The following is a 24,316-nucleotide window of genomic DNA, read 5'->3' as shown; positions in this document are numbered from 1 at the left end:
ACGTCCAGAGCTGGGATGTCTGAGAATCAAACCTCACTGTCGAGGGGGTCTGGATTGTCCCCAGATACCTCTGGAAGTCACGTGGAGTAGCATGAGCCAGTCACGGAAAGTCCACTTGCAGAAGGGAGGCGGAATTTTGGCCTGGGTGCCGGTACTTTCCCGCATTTGATGTGTTGTTCACCCATCTCTGCAACTGCTCAGGGGTGGAGAAAGACTGGGTTGAGTGGTCTTTGCTTTTCCTGTGCCTGTGTGGGAAGGTGCCTTGGTGTCACAGTGGTTAACACTGTCTCACCAACACTGCCTGGGCCATTAGTCTTCTAGAACAGGGCAAGTGAAGCACGAGCTGCAGCGTTCATGTCCAGAGAGCTAGACAAAGTCATAGTCAGTGTAGCTTTTTTAGACAACTGAGAAGAACTTGGTGCAAAGGTTCATAATGGTGAGTGATTAAAATGCTGTCTAGTTAACTGCATATACGTCAGCATTGACTTATTTTATATTTCATGTTTACTTGTATCATAAATTGAAAAATTGGCTTCACAGAAATGTCTTCTGCTTCACTGAGGTCTGTATTTTTAGCTCATAGCTTTTGTTCTTGGGAATAGTACAATTTTGTCTATATGTAGTAAGCGTTTTTTAATTAGGCTTTCAAAAATGTATTGGTATGCAGGTCTTTGAACAGAACAAGAGGAAAGTTATAATTTAGTATGCAATATCATGTAACTTAGTGATGTATATTGCCTTAATATTAAGAATAAAATGCATCATTCCTAGCTTAGTAGACAGTAGTGAACTTGAAAATAATATTATGGTGCTAAACTAAGAATTTTCTAAGTAGGAATTATTGGCATTTTGGTTTTAAAATTTAACTCTACTTTGTAATTGACTGTGACTCATGTACCATGGTCCCCAAGAAATCGAGTCACATTTAAGACTTTGTCTTACTTTTCTTTACTACTTTTCTAGTTATCTGTATGTTTTCTAGAGGGAAGCTTTTTGCTGTGGTGATCATTTGAGTGTTTGGGCTTCAGTGGCCTCTTTTGTGCCAAATGGTGGGTACTCCCGCTCTCACTCCACCTTGACACACACAAAAGATTGCTAAATTTCTGGAACAGTTCAGCATCGATGATTTTATCTTATCATATTATGTCCCTTTTCCTTTCATTATCTTGTCTTCCCGTAACAAAAATTGAAACCTTTAGCTATTTCAGATTCCCAACTTTAAATATAATTTTATTTTGTTGTTAGTTTCAGCTTTAATATTTTGATACTTTAAAAAGTTCAAGCAAGAGTCTATTGAGTGAAGTATTTTCTTGAATAAAATTATTTTTATTTTTCTTGCTTTCACACATCTCTTTCTCTTTTCAGTTGATTGTCCTTATGTCAGACGAATATTTCATTTTGGCTGTTAAATATCTGCTTTTCTGACCATATTGATTGAGCTTTATTGCTTAAACTTGAAACTTATCCTCTTTCCAAGGAAATACAGCGTTAGGATCATTTTTAAGGTGATGTTTAAAGACCATAATAGAGTTTCCTTGGTGGCCTTGGAAAGTTAGCAAATGTCTTTGGTTACGTGTCCTTGGTAGCCATGGAAGTTAGTGAACGTTTGTGCACAGGACCCGAATGAAACTGGGTTGCGGCTAAAAGAATTTGAATGTGCTCTGGGCCCCCCAGTCATCGATTTCTGCTTTGTTTCTTTGATGTATTTTGAATCACTGCTTTTTATTTCCAATATTCTCACTTTCTGTTTCTGTCTTCCCTTTGAGTTTAGTTCTGCTGTTGATTTCTTTCCATTCCTCTCCTGCCGGCCTCTGTGAGAATTTGTATTTGCAGCTGGACTGAGAGATGCTCATTGAGGAAACCTTGTCTGGGCACTGGTGGTGTGGTTGCACTTTGGTTATTTTGTAGATAAAAAAGGAAGAGGACGAAAGTGGAGCCAAATGTGCATGCAGCATAGCCACAGAATGCACGTGAAGTCGAATTTTTAACGACAAACAGATTCATAGTCTGTTCGAACTAAGAACTGGTAGAGGAGCCAGGACGATCCTATAGATGTTGTCCAGTCTTTTCATGTTGAGGATGAGAAAATAGGCTAAGACTAGGGAAGCGGGCGGCCTGAAGAAGTGCTTCTGATAAGCTGTTATGAAACTGATTCACTTACATGCCTGTTCTATAGGATCTGAGTTTCTCTCCTGTTTGATAAAGTCAGGAATGAGGCCAAGAGATATCATTAAATTAGTGAAAGAAGAACTAACACATTTAGTCACTTTTTATTTTAGGTGTTTGATGTGTTGTTCCTGCGAGTCTGGTTGCTGTTTGCTTTTAATTCTGGCCCAGGCTTCGTGGGTGACATCACACCTTTTACTTGAAATCTCACTGGAGCAGAGCACATGGAAAGTACCTTTTCCCTAATATGTCCCCTCAACTCCACAGCATTCAAAAAATAGGCACCCACACACTGTCACCTTTATTTAGGGAAAAAAAAGGAAGAAAAAATTATCATCGGGCGAATTGTTTATTAATAGTCTGCACCAATGGATATAGTATGAGAATTAATAAGAATAGCTAACTTTTTTGAGTGCCAGGTGTTAACGTGCATCTGTTTTCACAAGAATCTTTTGAGGTGAGTACTCTTACTGTCCTTTTTACAGGTGGTTAAATTTAGGCACTGAGAGGTGTAGTTACTTTAGTTCCATGGTCATATGTACAGCAAATAAGGCTGGGGTGGGGAGTGGTTACACCCTGACATTTGAACTCCGGGGTTCCACGCCAGCCATGGCCCTCTATAGCAGGGTGTCTTGGGCAGTGAGCCATTCAGGCAGAGGGAGTAGGGAAAGCCAGTCACAGGGGTAAAAGTGCAGGCTAGTGTTGATCAAGTGTTTGGACTGGTGTGGGTGTGTGTAGGGAGATTGTGGGATGTGGGCTAGAGTGGTGGGCTAGGTCCAGATTGGACTTCCCTGCTATTTTGGGATCCATTCAATGGGGTAGGGCAGGTGGGTATGTTAGATTCCCACCTCGGTTTGTGTCTCAGCACATCCCTTCTTCATCTATCTCACTAGCCCTCTCCCCGATTCCTCTTTTCCCCCGGCTGTGCTAGGCCATGTACTTGGAGTGGGGGTGCTAAGGGAATTGGGAATGGGAGTATCTCAGTCATTCACTTAATTCCGTATTTTTTTACTGACCTTATTAACTCCTCCGTTCTGTGTTCTGTTGTGCCTGGAGCCTCCCTTCTTGTGTGAGGTGGGGGTGTGCTGTCATGGGGAGGGAGGGAGTATAGGGAATTGAGAGTCTGATTACTCCTTATGTGTACGTCAGCCAGTTTTCTCGTTTTCAGCTCTGGGTAACTCCTGTACCCTCTGAGGTAGTAGGCACCTCCAGTTCCCAAGCCTTTCTGGGGTTGTGCTGGCTTCCCTTCCGGCAGATGCCCCCCACCGGCTTTCCTGTCCTCCATTGTTTACTTTTGGACTGTTTGGGCTTTCCTATGTCTTGTAGTTTCAGCGAAGATAGAGTTGGCATTTCTGTTTCCCATCATTGTCATGTTGCGGTGTATCTTGAGGTATCTTAAAACCAGAAGTCCTGTTCTCTATCCTTGTCTAGCATCCAGTGATGTTTGCTCCTTTTCTAGTACTTAGTAGGCTCTTGTTAGTTCACTAAATGAGACTGGAGACTCTTTAGAACTATTATAGAAGTACCATGTCAGTGGTTGTGGCAGCAGTTGAAGTATGTGGGTCAGTGGGGATGTGCTCACCAGAACATGAGTGGCTGCTGGAATACGGGGTCAGGGAGCGGGAGGAGCCTCGAGGAGACTTGTTAGCTTTGAAGACTTAAAATAATTAATGCTCTCCTATCCTTGTTTTTAGGGTAGCTGATGTAAAAATTTGCTTGCAACAAACTAAAGTTGGTAGTTGACCTGTGCTCCCGTATAAATACTTTTATTAGCACTATGTCTATTCTTGGGACTTGCTAGAATCATGTCAGGGCTTCACTGATACCATACTAAGATGCTTACATATGTAGTTGAGGCATTAATAGATGTTAAAACTGAAATGGCTTCGTGCCATGTAGCAAGTGGAGTATGTAAAATGTCTCATTTAAAGTAAGAAACTCTGAAGTGGAATGATAGAAAGTGAGCATCTAAGATATAAGACCCATATTTTATCAGATTTTCATCATGCAATATGAAAAAAATCAAACTTTTAGTGTCCTGTAAATTTTTTAAGCAGCTGCATATTGTGATAGGAGGGAAAATGTCAGTGCAACAAATTTTTGAAATGTCTAATTTGGTGTGATTTCAGCGAGGAGGACATGTATCGTGACGCGGATGAAATAGAAAAGGAGAAAGAATTACTTATACATGAAAGAGGGTCATCAGGTATGTTCAGAATTGTTTTATTTATGGAGTTCTTACTGTTTATATTGAAAATGTGGTTAAATTGGTATATCCATTTCATAAAGTCATTGAGATGTACTTCCTAGGAAACATTCTTATGCATGTGGTCTTACCTACATTTGCTCATTCATTTTGCTGAAGTACGTCTGGGGAAGACTGTTTCCTAAGGGTTTTAAAATTTAAATGCGCTAGTCTCCCTGCATTCTTTACCTTCATGTCATTTTTGCAGATGTGAGAATTATTTAATCTCTTGACACCACCGTCTCTCAGTTCTCGATTTTCTTATGTTCTTACGAAGGAGAGTTTGGACTAAAATGCATTTTTCTTTTCAAGTGGAAGGACTTACTGAGAAGTTGGCTGTGTGTCTTTGCATGCAGATGGCCATGTGAATTTGATTGAGGGAGAACAATCATGGGGTCAATAGTGCTAATTCTCTCATCGTTTCCTGATTTTGTGTCCATGTTTCTGCTCAGTCATGCCTGCTCTTCTCACTTCCACCAGGACCCATCGTGGGGGGCAAGGCATTACTCCATTCTCCTGCCTGCGGCTGGCTGGCAAAGCTGTGTGGGGAGGTGCCTCCTTACTTCCCTGGCTAGCCTCGTCCAGGAGCTGAGTGGGGATGCTCCAATTTGGGGATATGCCATAGATGATTCACAAGTGGCATTTTCTCTCTCATTACCCATGTAATGCGCATGTTCTACTGGTTTGTTTTGAGAACTAGCTTCTATTACTTTATGATTAACAAGAGTACTATCATACGTGTAATTAGGAACAAATGATACTGAGTGGGGCTTTTGATAATAACTTTCGAGTCTTCCTCACAAGGAATTGGAGGAACTCTTTCTTTGGTAGCCATAGGAGATGTTCTTTGTAGTGGTCCGATCAAGTGTGTTCCTGGGCCACACTGTTCCAGTCCTCCATAACACTTCAGAGGATGCGCTGTCTCTCCTGCTGCATTACTGCTGAGGTTGCACAGAATTCACTCAGGATGCAGTTCTTATTGGTCATATTCCTGAGGAGAAGGTGCTTCTTCGGCAGTTGCGGATGCCTGCTGCGTTTGTAGAGCCCTTTTGCTCCCCCTCTCACCCTGCAGGCTCTCTGTTGGGATTCCTCTGTCTGCCAGTGTAGCCCTCTGCAGGCGTTTTAGCTTTTCAGTGGGCCTTGTCACTTCCAGCTTTCATCTGAGGTTAAGATGAATCCCTCACACTCCTGCTTGCATCTCAGTCCTTCTGAGTTCGTTGCCCTTCCTGAAATAACATCCTTCGGAAGTGCCTCTTTAAGGGGCGGAACTTCCAGGTGGGAAGCTGTTTGTTTGAAAATTTCTTTATCTCACTTTCTTTCTTGGATAACTCCAGATGAATACTTGTTTTCTCTAATCTTTTTGAAGATTTGTTCCAGTGTCTTCTGATTTCTGGTGGAGTTGAACCTACTGCAGTCAGACCAATCCTCAGTGGATAATCTGTCTTTTCCCTCTGTCTTCTCTTTGTCTTCAATGTTCTGGAGTTTCTCCCGGTGTCTCTTAAGTATGGATTTGTTTTTTTTATTTTTGTGTTTTTTTGAGGAAGATTAGCCCTGAGCGTTAAAACTGCTGCCCATCCTTCTCTTTTAACTGAGGAAGACTGGCCCTGAGCTAACATCTGTGCCCATCTTCTTCTACTTTATATGTAGGATGCCTGCCATACCATGGCTTGCCAGCTGGTGCCATGTTTGCACCCAGGATCTGAACCTGCGAACCGCTGGCCGCTGAAGTGGAACGTGCGAACCTAACTTCTGTGCCACCGGGCCGGCCCCAGATGTTTTTTAAAAAACGTATTGCTTGAGATTTTTTTTTCAAATTCTTGGATGCCTAGTTTTGATCAATTTGGGAGAATTCTCAGCCATTGTCTTTTTGAAAATTGCCTTTTTCCTAGTCTCTCTATTTACTCCTTCTACCCTCTGAGTAGCTGTTTGCTGGCTCTCATTCATGTCAGCCAGGGCTCTCAGTTACTCATCCTTTCATACATATTTTTTATCTTGTAGTCTCTGTTGCATTCTGAACAATTTCTTCACATCTATTTTTCTCTTTCTTTTTTGGAAAAGTCCTGTTTTCCCTCCAAATTTGCTATTCTTTTTTGATAGTTTATTGTTCTTTGCTCATGTTTTGTATTCCTTCTTTTAAGTATTTTAAACATACTCTTCTGGGTCTGATAATTTCATTCCCTGAAAATCCTGGCAGGTCTGATTATACCATTGCTATTTTTCTTATTTCTTGTTTCTTCAAAATCTGAATTGTAAGCTCAGCTTTTGTGTATCTGTGTGGGGCTTGTGCAGTCTGGCTCGACTGTGAGAGAATTTGGCCTTGTTTCTGCCAGGCACCCGGGGCGTCACATACTTTGGGCCACTTTATGTTCATTTCTAGACGTAAGTTTCCAGGGTCTTGTGGCTAGTCTGAATGCATGCCCTGTCCGTGTCTGACAGCTGGCCTGTGGTTATGAAATCTCAGGGGTGACTTCCTCTCCCCACAAGCCAGAGCCCAGACCAAGGCAGAAAGTTTTCTCATGCTTTCTCTTTGTTAGAGAAAAGGGGTTTTTCACTGAGCCCAGAGGTCAGCAAACTGTGGCTCCCTGGCCAAATTTGACACTTCACCTGGTTTGTAAATAAAGTTTTACTGAAACTTCCTTGTTTACGTATCGTCCATGGTGGCTTTCATGCATGGTAAAGTTGAGTAGTTGTGACAGAAACCTCATGGTCTTCAAAGCCTATCTCACTTACTCTCTGGCCTATTACAGAAAAAGTTCACGATTCTTGCCCCAGCCCATCCTCTGATTGAGAGTCCCAGCTCTCTGGAGGGGGTTCGCTTTTAACTTCCCATCTTCCGAGAGTCTGAATCCTTGTCTTTGTCACCACATGGTGGTTAAGGACCAGATCGCTTGGTGATTTTAGTTCCTCCTTACCACTCTGGTTTCCAGCTTTCCTGTTCGGGTTTTGTTTTTTTTTGCCATTAGAAATGTTCTTTCCTGGAAACAATAATCAGAGTCTATGTCATTTGCCATTAAACAAAGAAAGAACCTATTGTGTCTTCTAAGCTGCTTGAGGTCAGGCACTGCCTGGCCTGCGCCTCCAGCTCCTGGCCTAGGGGATGGCGAGCAATGGCAGTTGGAGCCCTCCGTCCAAAGAATAGCAGCAGGATGGGAAGTAAAGCATCATTTTGATGCCAGCAGCTGTGCAAGTCCCCACTTCCCCACCCTCATGGTCTCGCTCAGGCCTCTGATTGAGCACAGGTTGTGGCCTGTGGCTTGGTCTCTTGGCCAGGTGAGGCCCCCTGCCTCCTACCCTTAGTCAGGGTGTGGGCCTGCCCTGCCCTGTCCAAGGGCCAGGTCTTATCTTGGTGTGTGTAGGACTGAGGACTGGAATGCGGAGTGCAAGCGAGGAGAGCAGGAACTTTAACCAGGGAGGCCCTTCCTGAGCTGGAAGCGTGCTCTGCCTGGTGGGAGAACATGGCACAATAAATGTCCTCCACTCTGGACGTTTGTAGTTCCTTATGCTTTGTGGGGAGGTGAGTGGAAAGGCAGAGACAAGGGAACTCTTCCCTCCACTAAGTAGACTGTCAAAAAGTGTTTGTTGAATTTAAGCAGTGATGAGGCTTTATTTGACGATTGGCTGTACAGCATTGGTATTTTTGGTCTCTGAATATTAGGCTTCAGGGATCTGTTTCTTTCTTTCTTTTTTTTTTTTGGTGAGGAAGACTGGCCTTGAATTAACATCTGTTGCCTATCTTCCTCTTTTTGCTTGAGGAAGATTGTCACTGAGCTAACATCTGTGCCAGTCTTCCTCTATTCTGTATGTAGGACACCACCTCAGCATGGCTTGATGATTGATACGTAGGTCCACACCTGGGATCTGAACCTGCGAACCCCAGGCTGCCTAAGCTGAGTGCATGAACTTAACCACTACGCCATCTGGGCAGCCCCCCTGTTTCACTTTTAAGCCATTCCTGGCTTATGCTGCAGATAAATGTGTCTGTGTTATTTGTATATGTGTTATTTTCCCTTTTATATATAAGGTTTATTTTCTTTATAAAAGGCTTCATGGTGAGATATTAAAAAATAGTTCTGTTTTGCATTAAAAAAAGAATTGATTTACTAGACTGCAAGAAGGGCTTAGGGACTCCTCTTGTGCTCCTTGGTCAATCATTCCGGCATCCATCACACCCTGGCCCGGGAATGCCTGTTGTCTTTTCCTCTCCAGTAGTCTGTAAACCCACTGAGCACAGAATCTGAGTCTTTGATGCGTTCGTATCCCCAGCTCCCAGCTAAATGCTTGACACATATTAGACACTCAGCAGATATTGAATTGAGCTGATTCTAACTTTTTTTTTTTAAAAGACTGGCACCTGAGCTAACAACTGTTGCCAATCTTCTTTTTTTAATTTATTTTCTTATTTTCTGCTTTTTCTTCCCAAATCCCCCCAGTACATAGTTGTATATATTTTAGTTGTGGGTTCTTCTAGTTGTGGCATGTGGGACACTGCGTCAGCGTGGCCTAATGAGCAGTGCCATGTCCGCACCCAGGATCGGAACTGGTGAAACCCTGGACTGCCAAAGCGGAGCGCACGAACTCAAGCACTCCGCCACGGGGCTGGCCCCCTGATTATAACATTTTTATTTTATGTACAACTTCCTTCAGAGTAAATATGTTGTAAGGTACTTCTGTGTTTATATCCTAATTCCTTTGCTAATGTTTACTTCTTCAATAATTTAAAAAGGAAGTCAAAATATGCCTGAGAATTTCCCCCTTTCTTCCTGAAACAGACAGACAGACATACACATGTGCGTGCATATGTGATATCACAAAGTCAACTCCAGACCTCATATGTTAAGCACAGAAAATCTAAAGGCCGTTCTTTTACTGTGATTTGATCATAAGTTGTATTTTTTTTTTTTTTTAAAGATTTTATTTTTTCCTTTTTCTCCCCAAAGCCCCCCGGTACATAGTTGTGTATTATTCGTTGTGGGTTCTTCTAGTTGTGGCCTGTGGGACGCTGCCTCAGCGTGGTCTGATGAGCAGTGCCATGTCCGCGCCCAGGATTCGAACTAACGAAACACTGGGCCGCCTGCTGCGGAGTGCGCGAACTTAACCACTTAGCCACGGGGCCAGCCCCTCATAAGTTGTATTTTTAATTTTGGGGGATGTGTCATTAGAGTCAAATGAGGTCTGTTGTCCAACTTACATTGAGAGCTCTGTTTCTGGCTTATTATCAACAACTTATAGCTTTTTGGGATCAGGGCAGGATATAAATAAAAAGACAATTAAATATAGTTTTTGTTATAGAGGTGTTATCTCTATAACGGATGTAAAAAACAAATGACACAACAGACGTATTTTCTCGTAGCTCAGACTGTTGCATCTTTAATTGATTAGAACAGTATTCATGGATGTCTGTGGCAGTGCAGTCGCAGGTGCTGAGAACACAGCCAAGAAATAAAGCAAGCTCCTGCCCTCAAGGAGCTCATGCTTCACTCTGTGTGTAGGAGGCTGTGTGTGTGTTGGAGAGCATGGGGGTAGAAAAAGGAATATGTCAGGTGTTCATCAGTGCCAAGGAGAAAAACAAACAGTATAAAGGAAATAGAGTGAAGGGGTGTGTGTGACATTATGATGGAGGGGTGTCAGAGGTGAGCAGAGATTTGTCTGGAGTGAGGGAGCAGGTACCTGAGGAAGAGCCAGGTGTGTTGAAGGAGTGCAGAGGAGGGTGCAGGTGAGGCAGGAGCCATCAGTGAGGGAGTTGTGGGAGCTGAGGCCAGAGAGACAGTGAGGGGCCAAGGCAGGGGGCCCTCGCAGGTTGTAAAAATATCTATTCCACTCTGAGTGAGATGGGAGGCCCCTGGAGCTCTGAGAGCCTGGAAGTGATGGGTATTGTCTGACTTACGTTTTAAATGCATCACTCTGGCTGCATGTGGAGAATGGTCAGTAGGGTGTGGTGACAAGGGAGACCCATCAGGAGACCTTTCTTGATTGTCTAGGAGCGAGGTGATGGTGGTCTGGACCAGGTGGTAGGCAGTCGGGGGAGATCCTGGATTTTTTTGGAATGAGGTGAGAAAGACAGTAACTCCCAAGTAAAGCAGTATTGTTATTCTGATTATGCTTTGTTTCATCACTACCTCCCCTTTTTTTGTTCTTTAACAGAACTCAGATTAAGTGTAGCTCCTGAAATGGATATCATGGACTACTGCAAAAAAGAATGGAGGGGAAATACACAAAAAGCAACATGTATGAAAAAGGTATGATGCCTAGATGCACATATTTCAAGTTTTTCAAATAGTCTATAAGTAACTGTTAAGTAATTATTTAATATATTCTTTTATGATTTTAGATGTTAAGTTAACTTTTAGACTATGTAAATATTGGTGTTCTAATTTTAGAGCTGAGGAAACAGGCTCTAGATATAAGGGACTTACTTCGTCACAGTGTTAATATAGAATCAGCATCAGTTGTATAATGAGCTGATTTCTTTGAAAAACACATAAATGACTTTGTGCCATTTAGAGCTGGGCCAGCCATTTGTAGTCCTTTTGGGGTCTTTTGGGAATGCCCTTCTGGCCTGGTGAGGTAAAAGCCTCAGAAGTCATACCTCCTGCTGTCCCCACCTGCGTTTGGTTTCCTACCCTCCAGTCCTAGGGGCCTGACCCCTCCTGCACTCCGTATGTGGAGGGATCTGGAACTGCTCCCTTCATTTCACAGGTCCCAGGAGCTGCCCCTTCCCAGTCCCATTGCATAGATTGGTGACCCTAAGTATTCTCAACGCCGTGGGATGTTGGGGATTCCCATGATGTCCTGTTGTGACTGCGATGGGGCTGGGTCACTGCTCAGGTCAGACTCCTTGACCCACTCCCACCGCACAGCTTGTTGAGCAGCATACCATTGGTTCCCTCTTGAATGTACCATGAATTCAACATTTCCTTAGTGGTTTGAACCATGTGAAATTGCTACTATTTGACTATTTCTAAGCTACAAAAATGGCAGTTTCAACCTAACGCTTCCACCACCTCTTGTAACCTCTGGGTTATATCCTTTGCTCATTTTCCTCTTGGGATTGTTTACATTATGAATTTGAATGCACTTCTTGTATATTAGAGATATTGCCCTGCCACATTTGATAGAACTATCTTTCTAAATTTTTTGTTTAGAACTGTATTGTTGGGGATTTAAAGTTCTTAAATATTTGAATACACTTGTTCTTTTCCTCAGAGCTTGTTTTTGTAAAAAATACTGTGCATCCTTCAGCAGACCCCTCAGCTTCCTGTGCCCACCCTGAGATGAGCTGACTTTACTCAGATTGTAGCTGCCACTTTTAAAGCTCTGAGAGCAAACGTCAGCTCTGCTGTCTGCAGGTCTGGACTGCAGACTCTCTGTGGCTCAGGCTCTTGTTGGAGAACTCAGTCATGAAATAGCTGGGACTCTCGATTTCCTGCTAGAGGTTAAGAATGTTTAGGTTTGTGAGGCTGTCTGCTGAATGTGGCCACTCAGATTATTTGACAACTTCCAGCCCTGTGTCAAGATAACCAGAAGGCCAGATATTTGCCCCGTGTTTTCTCATCTTCTCCAGAAGTGCTTTCACTGATAATTTTATTTTATGACCTCACAATCTTTAAAGGACCTAACAGTTTATACCTTAAGGTCCGTAACTCAAGGTATCTGTGAAGTTATCCAAATGTCCCATACTTTGGAACTCTTGCTGAAGTCACTCCTCTGTGATTTTAGTTCAAGGGAAAGATTTGACCCTGTAGTTGGACTTTTCTGTGACCAAATAATCAAAAGTGCATCAGTTAGAAAAGCATCACATCAGGACCCATAGCCATAATTAGAGCATCTTGGAGCTTGGTAACAGCTTGGATCTCAGTTCTTTTTTGGTCCTTGTTTGTCTAAGTGTCTATTTTTGTTTTGGATATTCTTTTGGAAGTAAGTGTGTATAAATCCGAATTAAAAAGTTTGATTCACCTCTGAAATAGCACGAGTAATTTCTGCATTTGCTAAGGGGCAGTTGCTGTTGAACTAGTCCCTGTGAGAATTCGGGGGTGGAAGGGGTCCACCACAGGAAAGAGGTGCACATTTGTAGGCCTGAGTCTGCTTGATGGGCCCTCATGTGTTGTGTTGGTTGGACCATTAAATAAAAATGTGACTCAAAATTTTATTATTGGAAAGAAGTACTTTCATATCCGCTTAGAATGTCATCCTGTGACAACTAATAATGAGGGTCCAGTGCTTGGACACAGGATGACTATAAATGTCCACCCCACGATGAGAGTGATGGCCTTTCCTGGGTGTAAGTGCAGGGTAGGGAGCAGGGTTTCGAGTGACTGTCAAGGAGGAGTATGATGAGCAAAAGGACCCATAGGAGTCGGGTGAGTGAGATGGGGGAAGCAGTGAAGTCCAGACCAAGGCCTGAGCAGTGTCCAGCCAGAGAAATTAGGCATGTGGGCTGCCTGCGGACCAGGTCACTAGGATGTTATGGTGTCCTTTTTTGGGTTGTGCTTCAAAATGCTCCATTTGGATGGCTGTTTTTGAGTGACTGAGCATGTCACTGAACATTTTCATTTCCTCGTTTCACTTCCAGACTGAATAAGAATGACACTTAAATCCACTTTTTGGAAAAGTCTAGCAGAATTATCCAGACTCCTCCTAGCATGTAGACTTTATTATATACCATGGAAAGTTGGGATTTTGGGATATTTTTTAAAAATATGGAGATGCAAACTTAGTGTATCTCTCTTTTCTTATCTCTTCATTAAGCACTTTAGGATCAGTTTAAACACAGATTTAACTCTTTAGAATGTTTATCAGTAAATGAATCTTACAACAATTGCTGAGAAAGGAATATATAACTCCAGCTTTGGGGGTGGCTGATGTTTTAATGATACTGGGTGTATTATTTTATATGCTCTAGTGTGTTGTGTCTGTTCCATATACTGATATTTGGTATAATACTTCTGTATTCCATAGTATTTGTATTTTAACATTCGTTAATTTCTTTTGATTATTAAAAAAGGAATTACAGTATCTTATGTGAGGGACAGTCAGTCTTGTTTCTATTCTTCCGGTGGTCAGGGGCATGTTTTTTCCCCAAGAAGAAAACTCTCTTCACTATCCTAAGTCAGTAATGACCATTTTGAATTCTTTGATGCTTTCACCTAGGGCTATGAGGAGGTGTCTCAGAAATTCACCTCGATACGGCGAGTCCGTGGAGATAATTACTGTGCGCTGAGGGCCACACTCTTCCAGGCCATGAGCCAGCCAGCGGCGCTGCCCCCCTGGCTGCAGGACCCAGAGCTCACGCTGGTACGCTGCTGCTGCAGGTTTGAGTCCGCACCGTTTCCACTCGTTTCTGTGAGGAAGACTTCCCTTTCCTGTCTCTGCTGTGTGCTGGTACAGTCTGCTGTATGATGTCAGTATGTGGGTTTATTTGGTTTTGTGTGGTTGGGATGATTTTGCATAGTACAGTGACCAAAAATGATTGTTATTTCCCTGAAAAGGAACATGATAAAATTTATTTGAACAATTCAGCTGAATTAGAGAGCAGGTTGTTAGTTTGTAAAAAGTACTTAGGAGCAGCGTGACTTCAGTTTTGGTGTCTGTATTAAGTGGGCTGTGTGTTGTACTGTCTGAGAACCTGCTGGGGTTGTGGAATGCACATTCTGTAGTTCCAGCTCCAAATCAAGAAACTAGCACCCTGTGCGTAGTGTTAGGAGGATTGGCTTAGGAGACAGCTGAACAGCAACACCAGAAGAAAGGTGACTAGTGTCACCCTGGGAGAGGCTTCCTGGGGAGGTGAGGGTCAGGGCCTGTGTCCCATGTGTGGCCCTCATTAGTGTTTTAAATCTGCAGTGTGCTAGTGCCACCCCAGGAAGTCACGAATCTGTGTGTCGTGTGTCCACGACATGCATCAGATGAGGTTGGATGATAGAATTTCCCAAAAGAGTTTGGTGGACAGGAATGATTGAGCAGAACTGACAGTATGACAGTAATTGGAAGAAAATCGGAAGTCCTGTGCTTATATTTATAAAAAAGCAAAAAAGGAAAAACAAAACCCAAAGTGCCAGCTGTGGGAGATCTGCCTTACCAGCAACTTATGAGGAAAAAAAAAAGACATCAGGATTTTAGGTAATTGCAAGCCCTGTATGAGCCCGCGTGACATGTGGTGGCTGGCGGTGCTAACGAAGCCCTGTTTCAAAAGGAATGCTGCTGAAACTCAGGCAGTGACAGTCCTGTCTTGAGCTGGGCTCATCAGATCCCGTCTTGAGGACCGAGTGCAGCTCTGTGCCTGTATCCTCAGTGCAGAGGGGAGGGTGACCAAGATGATTCATCTGTTTTGGGAACAGTTGAAGGAGCCGAGGTATTTGTTTACAATAGGGAGACTTTTAGAGGAGACTGGTTGCCAGCTAAGCTAGTTAGAGGTCCGAGTGGATGAGGGCTCACACGCCCTTAAAGGGCAAAACCAGGACCCGTGGGTGGAGGATGCTAGCTGTCTGTCCTGTGATTGTCCGTTTTATAAACCGACATAAAGTTAGTGTACCTGTATAAACTGTCTAAATGATAGCTATGAAAGAGATTTTCTTCTAAGCAAAAATGTCATCTTAAGCAGATTTCTCAGTATTAATTTATTTTTTTAATATAGAGGCAAAGAAATTGATACACTAGGCTGCTTTTTTCTTTGCAAATCATGGCATTTATTAGTAGTGAAATATTTCAGAATTATTGATCAGTCGACAGAAGCGTGTCTCTGGATCCAGGACTCTGCTAGAAAAAGCAAACATGAGTGATTTTCACTTGGTTGGCTTTTTACTTTTACTTCTGTGTTTGACAACCATACCTTAATTTATAGATTGTGACATAAAATCCTCCTCAATTTTAGGCTGAGTTTTCCGTTAAGCCTTTTCCTTTAAGGGGCTATTTAGGTTTAGGGACTTAATTGACATAATGAATTTGAAATTTTATACTTTCCAAGGAATTCTGGTGCAAGTAGTGTTCTACATAATTAAGCGTATAAAATGTATGCCATGAGAGTAAAGCACAACGTCCTTTTTATTTTACCAGCAGGACACCTTTGGTAAGATCATCTGCTGTAACAAAAATAGTCTAGGTTGATTGTGCTGGGTTTCTGATCATTATTGGAATATGGTGCATGTATGAGCTATGGGGCTTTAAGGTCTTAAATTTCATTTGAGCCATGTGAAAACAGTTTTTAAATTCTCTTTCCAATTTCTTCCCTTTTTTGTGTCCCCTTTTTTGTGTCTATCAGCTAAAAATATAGTTTTTCTCTTGGGAGCATAATCTAATTAGTTGGTCACAATGGTATTATTTTTGTCATCTAAGCTTTATTGAATGCCAAGAGACCACGTCAAAGAGAAAAAGCTCATCATACCTGTCTGTGAGTTTAGTATTTAAGTTTATTAAACTTTGGTTCTGTTAAATATGGACTGAAGAAGTGACTTCATTCTTTTCTTGCTTTCATCCAACTGGAAGACTTGTCCTTGTGTTGACTTGCCAGATCCCACCAACTGACCTTGGTTTGATGAGTTTCTTTTCACTACCTGTTCTATTGTGTCACTTCTGAGGCTTGAGCCAGTGACAGGTGCAGCACGTGTTTCTGATTTGAGGTGCTGGCGCAGGAAGGGGCACACAGATTGGTTGGTTGTGCTTGCCCACGCTGTCTTTTCACTGCCTCCCAGTTGTCCCTCACGCCTTTCTGTGGATGCCTTTCCGTTCCTCTTCTCCCTCCACTAGTCTTCCCTCGGAACGTCTGCTCTGGCTGGGGCCTCGTTGAGTGAGCAAGTGGGTGGCGCAGTGTGACTGGAAGAAGTCGGGATGGAACCAGGTGTGCAGACAGAGGGGTGGTGAGGCCGGCAGAGGCTAGCAGTGCGTCTGATAGTGGTGGGGTGCCTGGGCCACCTCACCTGGGAAGTGAGTCCCTCCGTCTCCAGATACTACTTGTGTAACTATAATAAGTAAACATTTTAATACTTGTTTGTTAACATACATGCTTAAGACAGGCGGATCAAGTGATACTTAAATAACTATTGCTGCAAAACAAGAAAACCTTACAGGAGTTTTGGTATGAAACTCAGTGTGCCCACTTTCTACCTGTCTTCCTGATATATCAGAGTATCTTGTATCCTGTCGTATTAAGTAAAACTCTGCTTGCTGTTAGAACTTGGTATAAATTATTTGTGTTAAAAATGGGGTAGGCTTGCCATTAAAAATACTTGGACCAGACCCACAATAGCTTTTTGACAATGGATGTGTCTCAGGTTACCTTGCTCCTTGTCTTTCTGAAATGTTGAGGGTCTCTTCTGACCACTACCTCGTGTCCAATGACAGTCCTATGTCCTGGTCAGTTCATGGCACAAACATCCTTGGTTACTGTGTCCATGGGGCTTTTAAAAGCCCTGAGAGCACTGACCACTTCTGGGGACACAAAAAGGCTGGTCTCAGCAGGCAGGTGGAGGGTGTCTAGTCTCAGCATTATTAGGGTCTCCTGAATTGCACAGGCTCTAGAGTAGCCCCCCTCTTCAGCTGTGGGGATCGCACAGGTCCTGGGACATCTAAGTTTGTGTGTGAACCTGTAGACCCAGAACCAGCCTCAGCCCAAGGCCTGCAGGCCCCATGCTGTGTGAAACTAGTCCCTTGACCTCAGTTTGCATTTCATCAAGAATTGGGGTGAGCCCAGAGAAGCCGTATTTTGTTACTGAGGGACATGCACATTTTAGCTAGCTGTACCTGCTTCCATTTGCAGATTGAGAGATGTTCTCTGTAGCATTTGCCGTGTTCCCTCTCTCCTAGAACATACTTGGTTTCAGGATATGAAAGGCACCCAGGAGAATTAGACTCAGAGGCCCTCTCTTTAATCTGAACTCAGTGGAAGAGAGCCGAGACTGCTTTCTGCCGGTGCTCAGCTCCTCTGGCCTTGCTCTGTTCCCAGTCTGGGAGATTGAGCTTTGCCCTCACTGTCCCTCTGGCACTTCAGCCTCCCTTCACCTGCTGTTGCCCTGCCTGGGCTCCTTGTGTGTGGTTCCTGCTTCTGCCCAGGTCCCAGTCACAGTGTTTGACTGCAGTCAGATCATCTGACCCTGGCCCCAACCTTGGAGGTCCCTTGGTCTGGTAGTGCTTAAACTTGGACAGTGCCTGGGTCCCCGAAAGGTGGTGTCCTTCAAGGCAGGGGTCCTTTGGTTTCCCAGCTCGCTAAGTTTTAAAATGTCTCTGAATGGATGGGGCCCATGACAGTGTTTGCTTAGAGTGTGATAGACTGTATCAAAACTCATTTTATGAGTTAGTTTTTGGATTGGCATACTTTTGTTATTTTGCTATCCCTTAATCTTGCTGGTGATTTCAAGAATTATAGAGACTAGCAGATAAAATGCACTGCTTTTACAGTTCAGTCACAGATGAAATTATACCTAAGCTAATTACCTACTTTATTCTTAGATATTTCCCATCATTGTTTCTTGTTTACATCTTGTTTCTTGCTCATATCCCCCTTATTCTAACAGAAGTCCAGTCCCTGCGTGCTTAGTAGAAAAGAAAGGCTATTGCTATGTGTTCTGAGTTATGACCCCTGGAAGCATTGAAAGTTATATTCACTTTTTTCTTATGAGTAAATAATTCCAACTCTATTATTCTTTCCTCATAGTTTCTTTTTCACACCTAGTTTTTTGGATTCTCTCTCGAGGCTCTCCACATCTTCCAGAAGTATACATCCCTGAGCTGGATAATTATCCTAGCAACAGTTTGGCCAATACATGGAAGGAACAAGGAAACAGACTTTTATTTAGATTTCCCTCTGTTTGGTGAGACCTTTGGGGTCTCCTGAGTCAGTCACTTGGGTGTTGTGCCTGCCTTTCAGACACCTGCACACAATGTCCCATGGTGCTCAGCTGCCCTTCACCCAGGTTCCCAGCTCACATGTGGGGAGCCACTGTTTTCTGCTCAGTTGCCCTCTTTGTGCCCAGTTGTGATTTCAGCTTGTGGCCACTTGAGGGCATTTTAGGTTCTCATGATAAACCTGAGAACCTAATTGAAAGTTTGCAGCAGAACTGGCCACATGTTGCTGAAATGCAGGACAGTGTGGTCATGGAGCTGGGCAGCTCTTGAAAAGGAGGTCATTTGTCGTCATCATAAGATGAGGAGAACCCACCCTCCCCGCCCAGTGAGTGAGTGTAGATCGCCACCACTGTGGGCAGCTGAAGAGGAATTCCCATCCCTATTGTGGTTTTGTTTTTTGCAGAGATAAAACCACCTTCGTTTCACGTGATTGCTGTAGATTGAGAAGGTAAAACTAGAATTACCGTTCAGGAAAGAGTCTTAGATTCCAGGAGAACATACGGCCTCATTTAAAACTGTATTTATGATTGTTAAGCTCAGGTGCCACGTAGGAGGTTGTAGGAATTAATTATTCTTTAATGATCTTCTGACTTGGAGGTAAACTTTTTTTTCCTTTCTAAATTTTATAGCTGTGAAGTGACATGCTTGTGCCCAGCCTAATTATATGGATTTTCTCCTGACACACCCAAGATTCTTGGGAGAGTCTGAGTTCCTATGCTGTCATCCATCAAGTTGTGTCCCAGCTTGCCTTTCAGACTCCACATTCTGTTGATGATGAGGGGAAAGCAAAATAACAAATGCTCCAGGAAAAAACAGAAAGTAGGCAAAGTAGTAGTTCAGCTGTCACTTCTTTAATGAGCTAGGCTGACACAGCTGCCTTAGCCCCTGCTGCCCAGTCTCAGTTGTATTTTTTATCTTACTGTGTTGATTAAGCAGTTAAAGTAGATACAGTGTTATTTCTTTGAATATTAAAAGTTTGAGGATGTGTGTTAATATCAGAAATTAGGTTTTATTTTCCTAATCAGGAGAGGAGCAGGTTTTTACTGTATCCTGGACCATCTCACATGCCCCGAAGCGCCTTCCAGAGTCATGCATTCAGGAGTGGGAAGGACGCTGCCTGGGTAGTTTATGTGAAGACGCGGTGTGGATACTTCTCAGCGTACCCTGACAGTGCTGTGTAGTGTTCCTGGTGTGGTTGAAGCCCAGCAAAGCAGAGTGTGCCCTTGTAGCTCATCCCAAACCACCATTTCACCCTGGCAGCCCTCCTCAGGGTGGAACTTTCTGAGTTCCTGACCTCCAGATTGAGGTCCTCCATCCTGAACCCACACAACAGATTTGTAGGGATTAATTCTGGAAGTGCAGGTTGGTTTTGTAGGCTTCATGGCTTCTTAGAGCTTGGATCGTGTGATGCGTTTTCTGGAATGTTAACATTCTTTATTTCTCTTTTCTTATGCTCTAGTTACCAGAAAAACTCATAAGCAAGTACAACTGGATCAAGCAGTGGAAACTTGGACTGAAATTTGAGGGGAAGAGCGAGAACCTGGTTGATAAAATTAAGGAGTCCCTCACTCTGCTAAGGAAGAAGGTGTGGAACGTGTAGTTCTTCTCTCTGCTAAGTGCGAAGCTCTCACTCCTGGTTGCCCAGCAGACCACTTCTCAGTCCTCACCCAGTGGATTAGCAAATGCTCTGGGCTGGTTTTGTGGCAAAATCATTTTAAATGAGCACGACTCTTGCTGTGAGGTCTTGGGTAAAGTGGAGAATTATCAGTATGGTATATTCTTGGAGGAGGTGATGTGTTTCATGAATTGTTTTAACTTTCTTGAAAGGAAACCATAACGAGTTTCGTCTTTGTTCTAAGTCACCCTGACAAGTTTCAGGGATATCATTCAGTCCATATTTCTTAGAGTGTTATCAGTGACATGAATTCACGTTTTTTAGATTCTTCCCAATTGTGTCCCTGTTTTACAGTTCTCTCCGTATTTATTAGACTTGTTTTCTTTTCTGATGATTGCGCAGTGAGTCGGCTTAGTAACTTGTGTTGTGAAAACTCTCCTGAGGGTTTCTCTGACACAGATTGTAGGCAGAACTCTGTCTGCTGATTCTCACTGATTTGGTTATTAAAATACTCCTTTCTGTGGCTTTCCACGGTCTCCTGTGGTTTGGATGTCCTGCCTGCACACTGGCCCACACTAACCACTAGATTGCTTGCCTTGAACAGCTTGAAGCTCTCCTCACCAGGAACCCTGAGTCGAGGGCCTGTTGATTGCTCCAGGCTTTGTAGATGGAGGAGGAGGGTGGGTAAGGAGGCTTCGGACATCGGCTTTCAAGATTCCTTCTAGCGCTTCCCCCACTTGTTGATATGTTTACTTGAATATGGTCTGCCACCCCGTTTAGACTTTCAGCTCCATGAGACTGTCCTGTTCATTCCTTTACACCCAGTGCTGAGCACCAAGCCTCACACATAAGAGGCATGGGGTAAATATTTTGTTGAATGAATGAACTGAGGGCTCCGACTTCCTGGAACCTAGTTTTTATTTAGAAATGTAAAAAGTGTTTACTGGAAAATGCGCAATCAAAGGAAGACTGCCGTTAAAGACATGGGAGCAAGAGTGGGGAAGAGGGATTCTGTTGTCGTTGCCTGTTGGAGCAGAGCACAGGCTGTGTGGGGCCTGGGGGCCTGCGCTCACCCAGGCCCTGGTTAGTGGAAGGTCAAGGGCAGGGCTCCGGCCCTGTGGGAGTGAACAGGAAGGCTCTTCAGCTCAGCCGCTGGTGACGATTTCCTTTTTCTCCCTTTTAAGTTCTTGTGAAATTGCAATTTTTGCATTTTTAGGTGTGTCTGCTGTAACTAGAGCCTCATTTTTTGGAATGTTTGAGTGATTTGAATTTACAATGACATTAAAATTATTCATTGATAATCTGAGCCAGCATTATTACCACTTCCCATGTGCCAGGCTGTACACTAAAAGTTTCAGGCGTTATGTAATTCTCACAAACCACCAAGTTGTTGCCGTGGTTATCCCTGTTTTACAGATGAGGAAACTAAGGCCCAGAGCTTGCTTAATGCCCTGCAAAAACCACCACCTGCTTGGTGCTGAGGCTTTCATTCCAATCTGACTCTCTGACTCTGGAACCATGCTCTTGACTGCCAACTTGATCTACTTCTGGAAAATATGAGATGTTCTAGCTTTCAACCCAAATATTGGAGAGAATCCTGTGGTGCTGTCATTATCATTAAAACATACTCTTGAATTAAAAATTTTAATGGTTTTTCAGGGGAGCAGTAGTTACTGATTATTCATAAGGACTAGTTTTATGTTGGCATCTCTTATTCTCATTCACTTTAACTTAAAAGCACATATATTTTTAGGGTTTTCTTGTTCACTTAAGGAGTTTGCCTATGTTAGCTGAATACCTAATACTATGCTTTATTCATAATCAGAAGTCAATAAGAATTTCGTGATTGGGCTTATTTATTTGAAACGCTGTGTATTTTTGCGAGGTTAGAGGGGTAAGTTTAGTAAACTCGTAATTCAGGAGACTTCACAGTCTTCTTTGCTCGTCTTTGTTGTTGGAGGCTGGCTTGGTGTTTCTGGGTGGTATCTGCTCCTGTAAGCCCGTTCAGGGAGCAATAGTTTTAGCTCCCCATCACAGCTTCACACACAGGCCTCCTACACACACAGTAGCTCTTCCACAAGTGTTTCTGATTGATCGGTTCAATCTCCTTGCCTGGGAAGTTAGGGAGTCAAAATTTTATTCCACCGCCCCAGTGCTTCTCCTTTGCATATTGTACTTTTGTTTCAAATTAATGGGGGAAAAGCTGAATAAGGAATTTGTGTGGTCTAAAGAGCACCATTGTTTGACTGGAAACATGAATGTTCTGAGCATTGGTACGTGACTCATGGTTGCCTACTTTTGAAAATCATTTTGTGCTCATAGTATGGAAGTATACCAGGGACTTTTAGAACAAGAATTTAATTATTATGTAACTTTCTTATTGTAGTGGGCAGGCTTGGCTGAGCTGAGAACTGCTGAAGCAAGGCAGATAGCTTGTGATGAACTGTTCACAAATGAAGAGGAGGAATACAGCCTTTATGAAGCTGTAAAATTTCTAATGCTGAACAGAGCCATTGAACTATATGATGATAAAGAGAAGGGAAAGGAAGTACCATTTTTCTCTGTGCTTCTCTTTGCTCGGGACACATCAAATGACCCTGGACAGCTGCTGAGGAACCATCTAAACCAGGTGGGACACACTGGTGGCCTTGAACAGGTGAGTTGTGCCTTTGGGAGTAGATTAGCCCAAAACAGCAGCTTTAGCCATCTAACATTATCTCACAGTTTTTTTGGGTCAGAGATACAGGAGCAGCTTCATTGGGCGCTTCTGGCTCGGGGTCTCAGGAGGATGCAGTTGTATATTATTCAGGGCTCCAGTCATCTGAGGGCTTGACTGGGACTAGAGGATCCACTTCCAACGTGGCTCACTCACCTGGCTGTTGGCAGGAGGCCTCAGTCCCTCACTGGTAGTTAATAGAAGGGCTCAGTTCCTCAGGATGTGGGCCTTTCCATAGGGCTGCTTGAGTGTCCCCACCACATGGCCACTGGCTTCTCAGAGAGTGATCCAAGAAGAGAGCAAGGAGGAAGCCACAGTGCCTTTTATGGTCTAATCTTGGAAGTCATACACCATCACGTAGCCCGTCTTCTGTTTGTTAGAAGCAAGTCACTAAATCCATCCCACACTCACGGGACGAGCATTAGGTCCCACCTTTCAAGGGAGGAGTGCCAAAGAATTGTGAACCTATTTTAAAACCAACACAGTTGTCTCAGCCTGGGCTTGCTTTTGCAGACTGGTGGATGGGATCAGTACCCTTTGCCTGGTAATCCACAAATAAGTGAAGCACTTGAAAGAGTCATCTGAGGAGTCTTGTTTAATCTTGGCAGCTGTGACTATATTGGATAGCATCCTTTAAAAACAGAAATGGAGTCACCTTAGCCAGTAGAGCCCAGCCTGCTCTTGGATCCTTTACAGATATGCTAAGTTTGGAGATTTAATGCAGAGACCCAATGCAGTACTGTCCTGCGAGCCAACAGTTACTCTATCTTTAATGTATTCATTATGTTGCCCTAAAAAGCTTAAGCCTTTTTTCAGTGGAATAGCCAACCACTAAAGTAGCCTTAAGACTCTCCCTAACTTCCTGCTCCCACTGCTGACTCTTGTGCTTGCTGTTTCCTGGTATGTAGGAAAGAGCGAAAGTGATGATCACTGCTGGGTCAGGCAGGATTGGAGATAATTACCTGTACTCATAATGTGGGTTACTTATGTCTCCCGAACTGTAGCAAATACCTTGCAGAAAAAAGCTTAGTGGAGCATGGTTTGCATATTAGACTAACGTTAGTCCTTTCTGAGTCCCCACAAGGTCTGCTGTAATGGAGAGTCCACTAACACAAACAGACAACTTTATTGAGATAAAATTTGCATGCCATGAAATTTAAACCCTTTTAAAGTGTGTAACTCAATGGTTTTTAGTATGTTTACAGAGTTTTGCAGCCATCACTACAGGCTAATTTTGGACCATTCTGTCACCCTTAAAAGAAACCCCATACCCATTAGTACCCATTCCCCCTTCCCCCTAGCCCTAGGCAGCCACTAGTGTATTTTCTGTTGCTATACATGTGCCTATTCTGGACATTTGTTACAGTAAATGGAATCATATAATATGTTGCCTTTTGACTTCTTTCACTTAGCCTAATGTTTTCAAGATTCATCCATATTGCAGCATGTCCTTTTTATTGACAAATAATATTCCATTGTATGGATATATCACATTTTATTCATCCATTCATCAGTTGATGGGCATTTGGGTTGTTTCCACTTTGTAGCTATCATGAATAATCCTATGAACATTCATGTAAAAAGTTTTTTTATGGACCTGTGTTTTCAGTTCTCTTGGGTATGTACTGCAGAGTGGAATTGCTGGGTCGTATGGTAATTCTTTGTTTAAAATTTTGAGGAACTGTTTTTTAAAGCACTGTTTTACTCTCCCACCAGCAGTGTTTCAGAGTCCTATTTCTCCACA

At 43.2% G+C, this 24,316-nt stretch overlaps 1 protein-coding gene across 1 annotated transcript in view; it reads left to right on the top strand.

Moving 5' to 3' along the window:
• The window catches only part of OTULIN (OTU deubiquitinase with linear linkage specificity), a 53,347-nt gene that overhangs the window by 26,535 nt on the left and 2,496 nt on the right, over window positions 1-24,316 (top strand). Inside the window, exons 3-7 of the mRNA XM_070587331.1 lie at window positions 4,296-4,372; window positions 10,553-10,647; window positions 13,559-13,702; window positions 19,701-19,826; window positions 22,243-22,512. Of these exons, the coding sequence (XP_070443432.1) occupies window positions 4,296-4,372; window positions 10,553-10,647; window positions 13,559-13,702; window positions 19,701-19,826; window positions 22,243-22,512 (712 nt within the window). The remainder of the gene's footprint in view (window positions 1-4,295; window positions 4,373-10,552; window positions 10,648-13,558; window positions 13,703-19,700; window positions 19,827-22,242; window positions 22,513-24,316) is intronic.

The sequence above is a fragment of the Equus przewalskii genome, chromosome 20, assembly GCF_037783145.1.
Source record: "Equus przewalskii isolate Varuska chromosome 20, EquPr2, whole genome shotgun sequence".
NCBI classification, from domain to species: domain Eukaryota; kingdom Metazoa; phylum Chordata; class Mammalia; order Perissodactyla; family Equidae; genus Equus; species Equus przewalskii.
The sequence above is the reverse complement of the archived record's forward strand: the minus strand, read 5'-3'. Positions and strand labels throughout refer to the sequence as shown.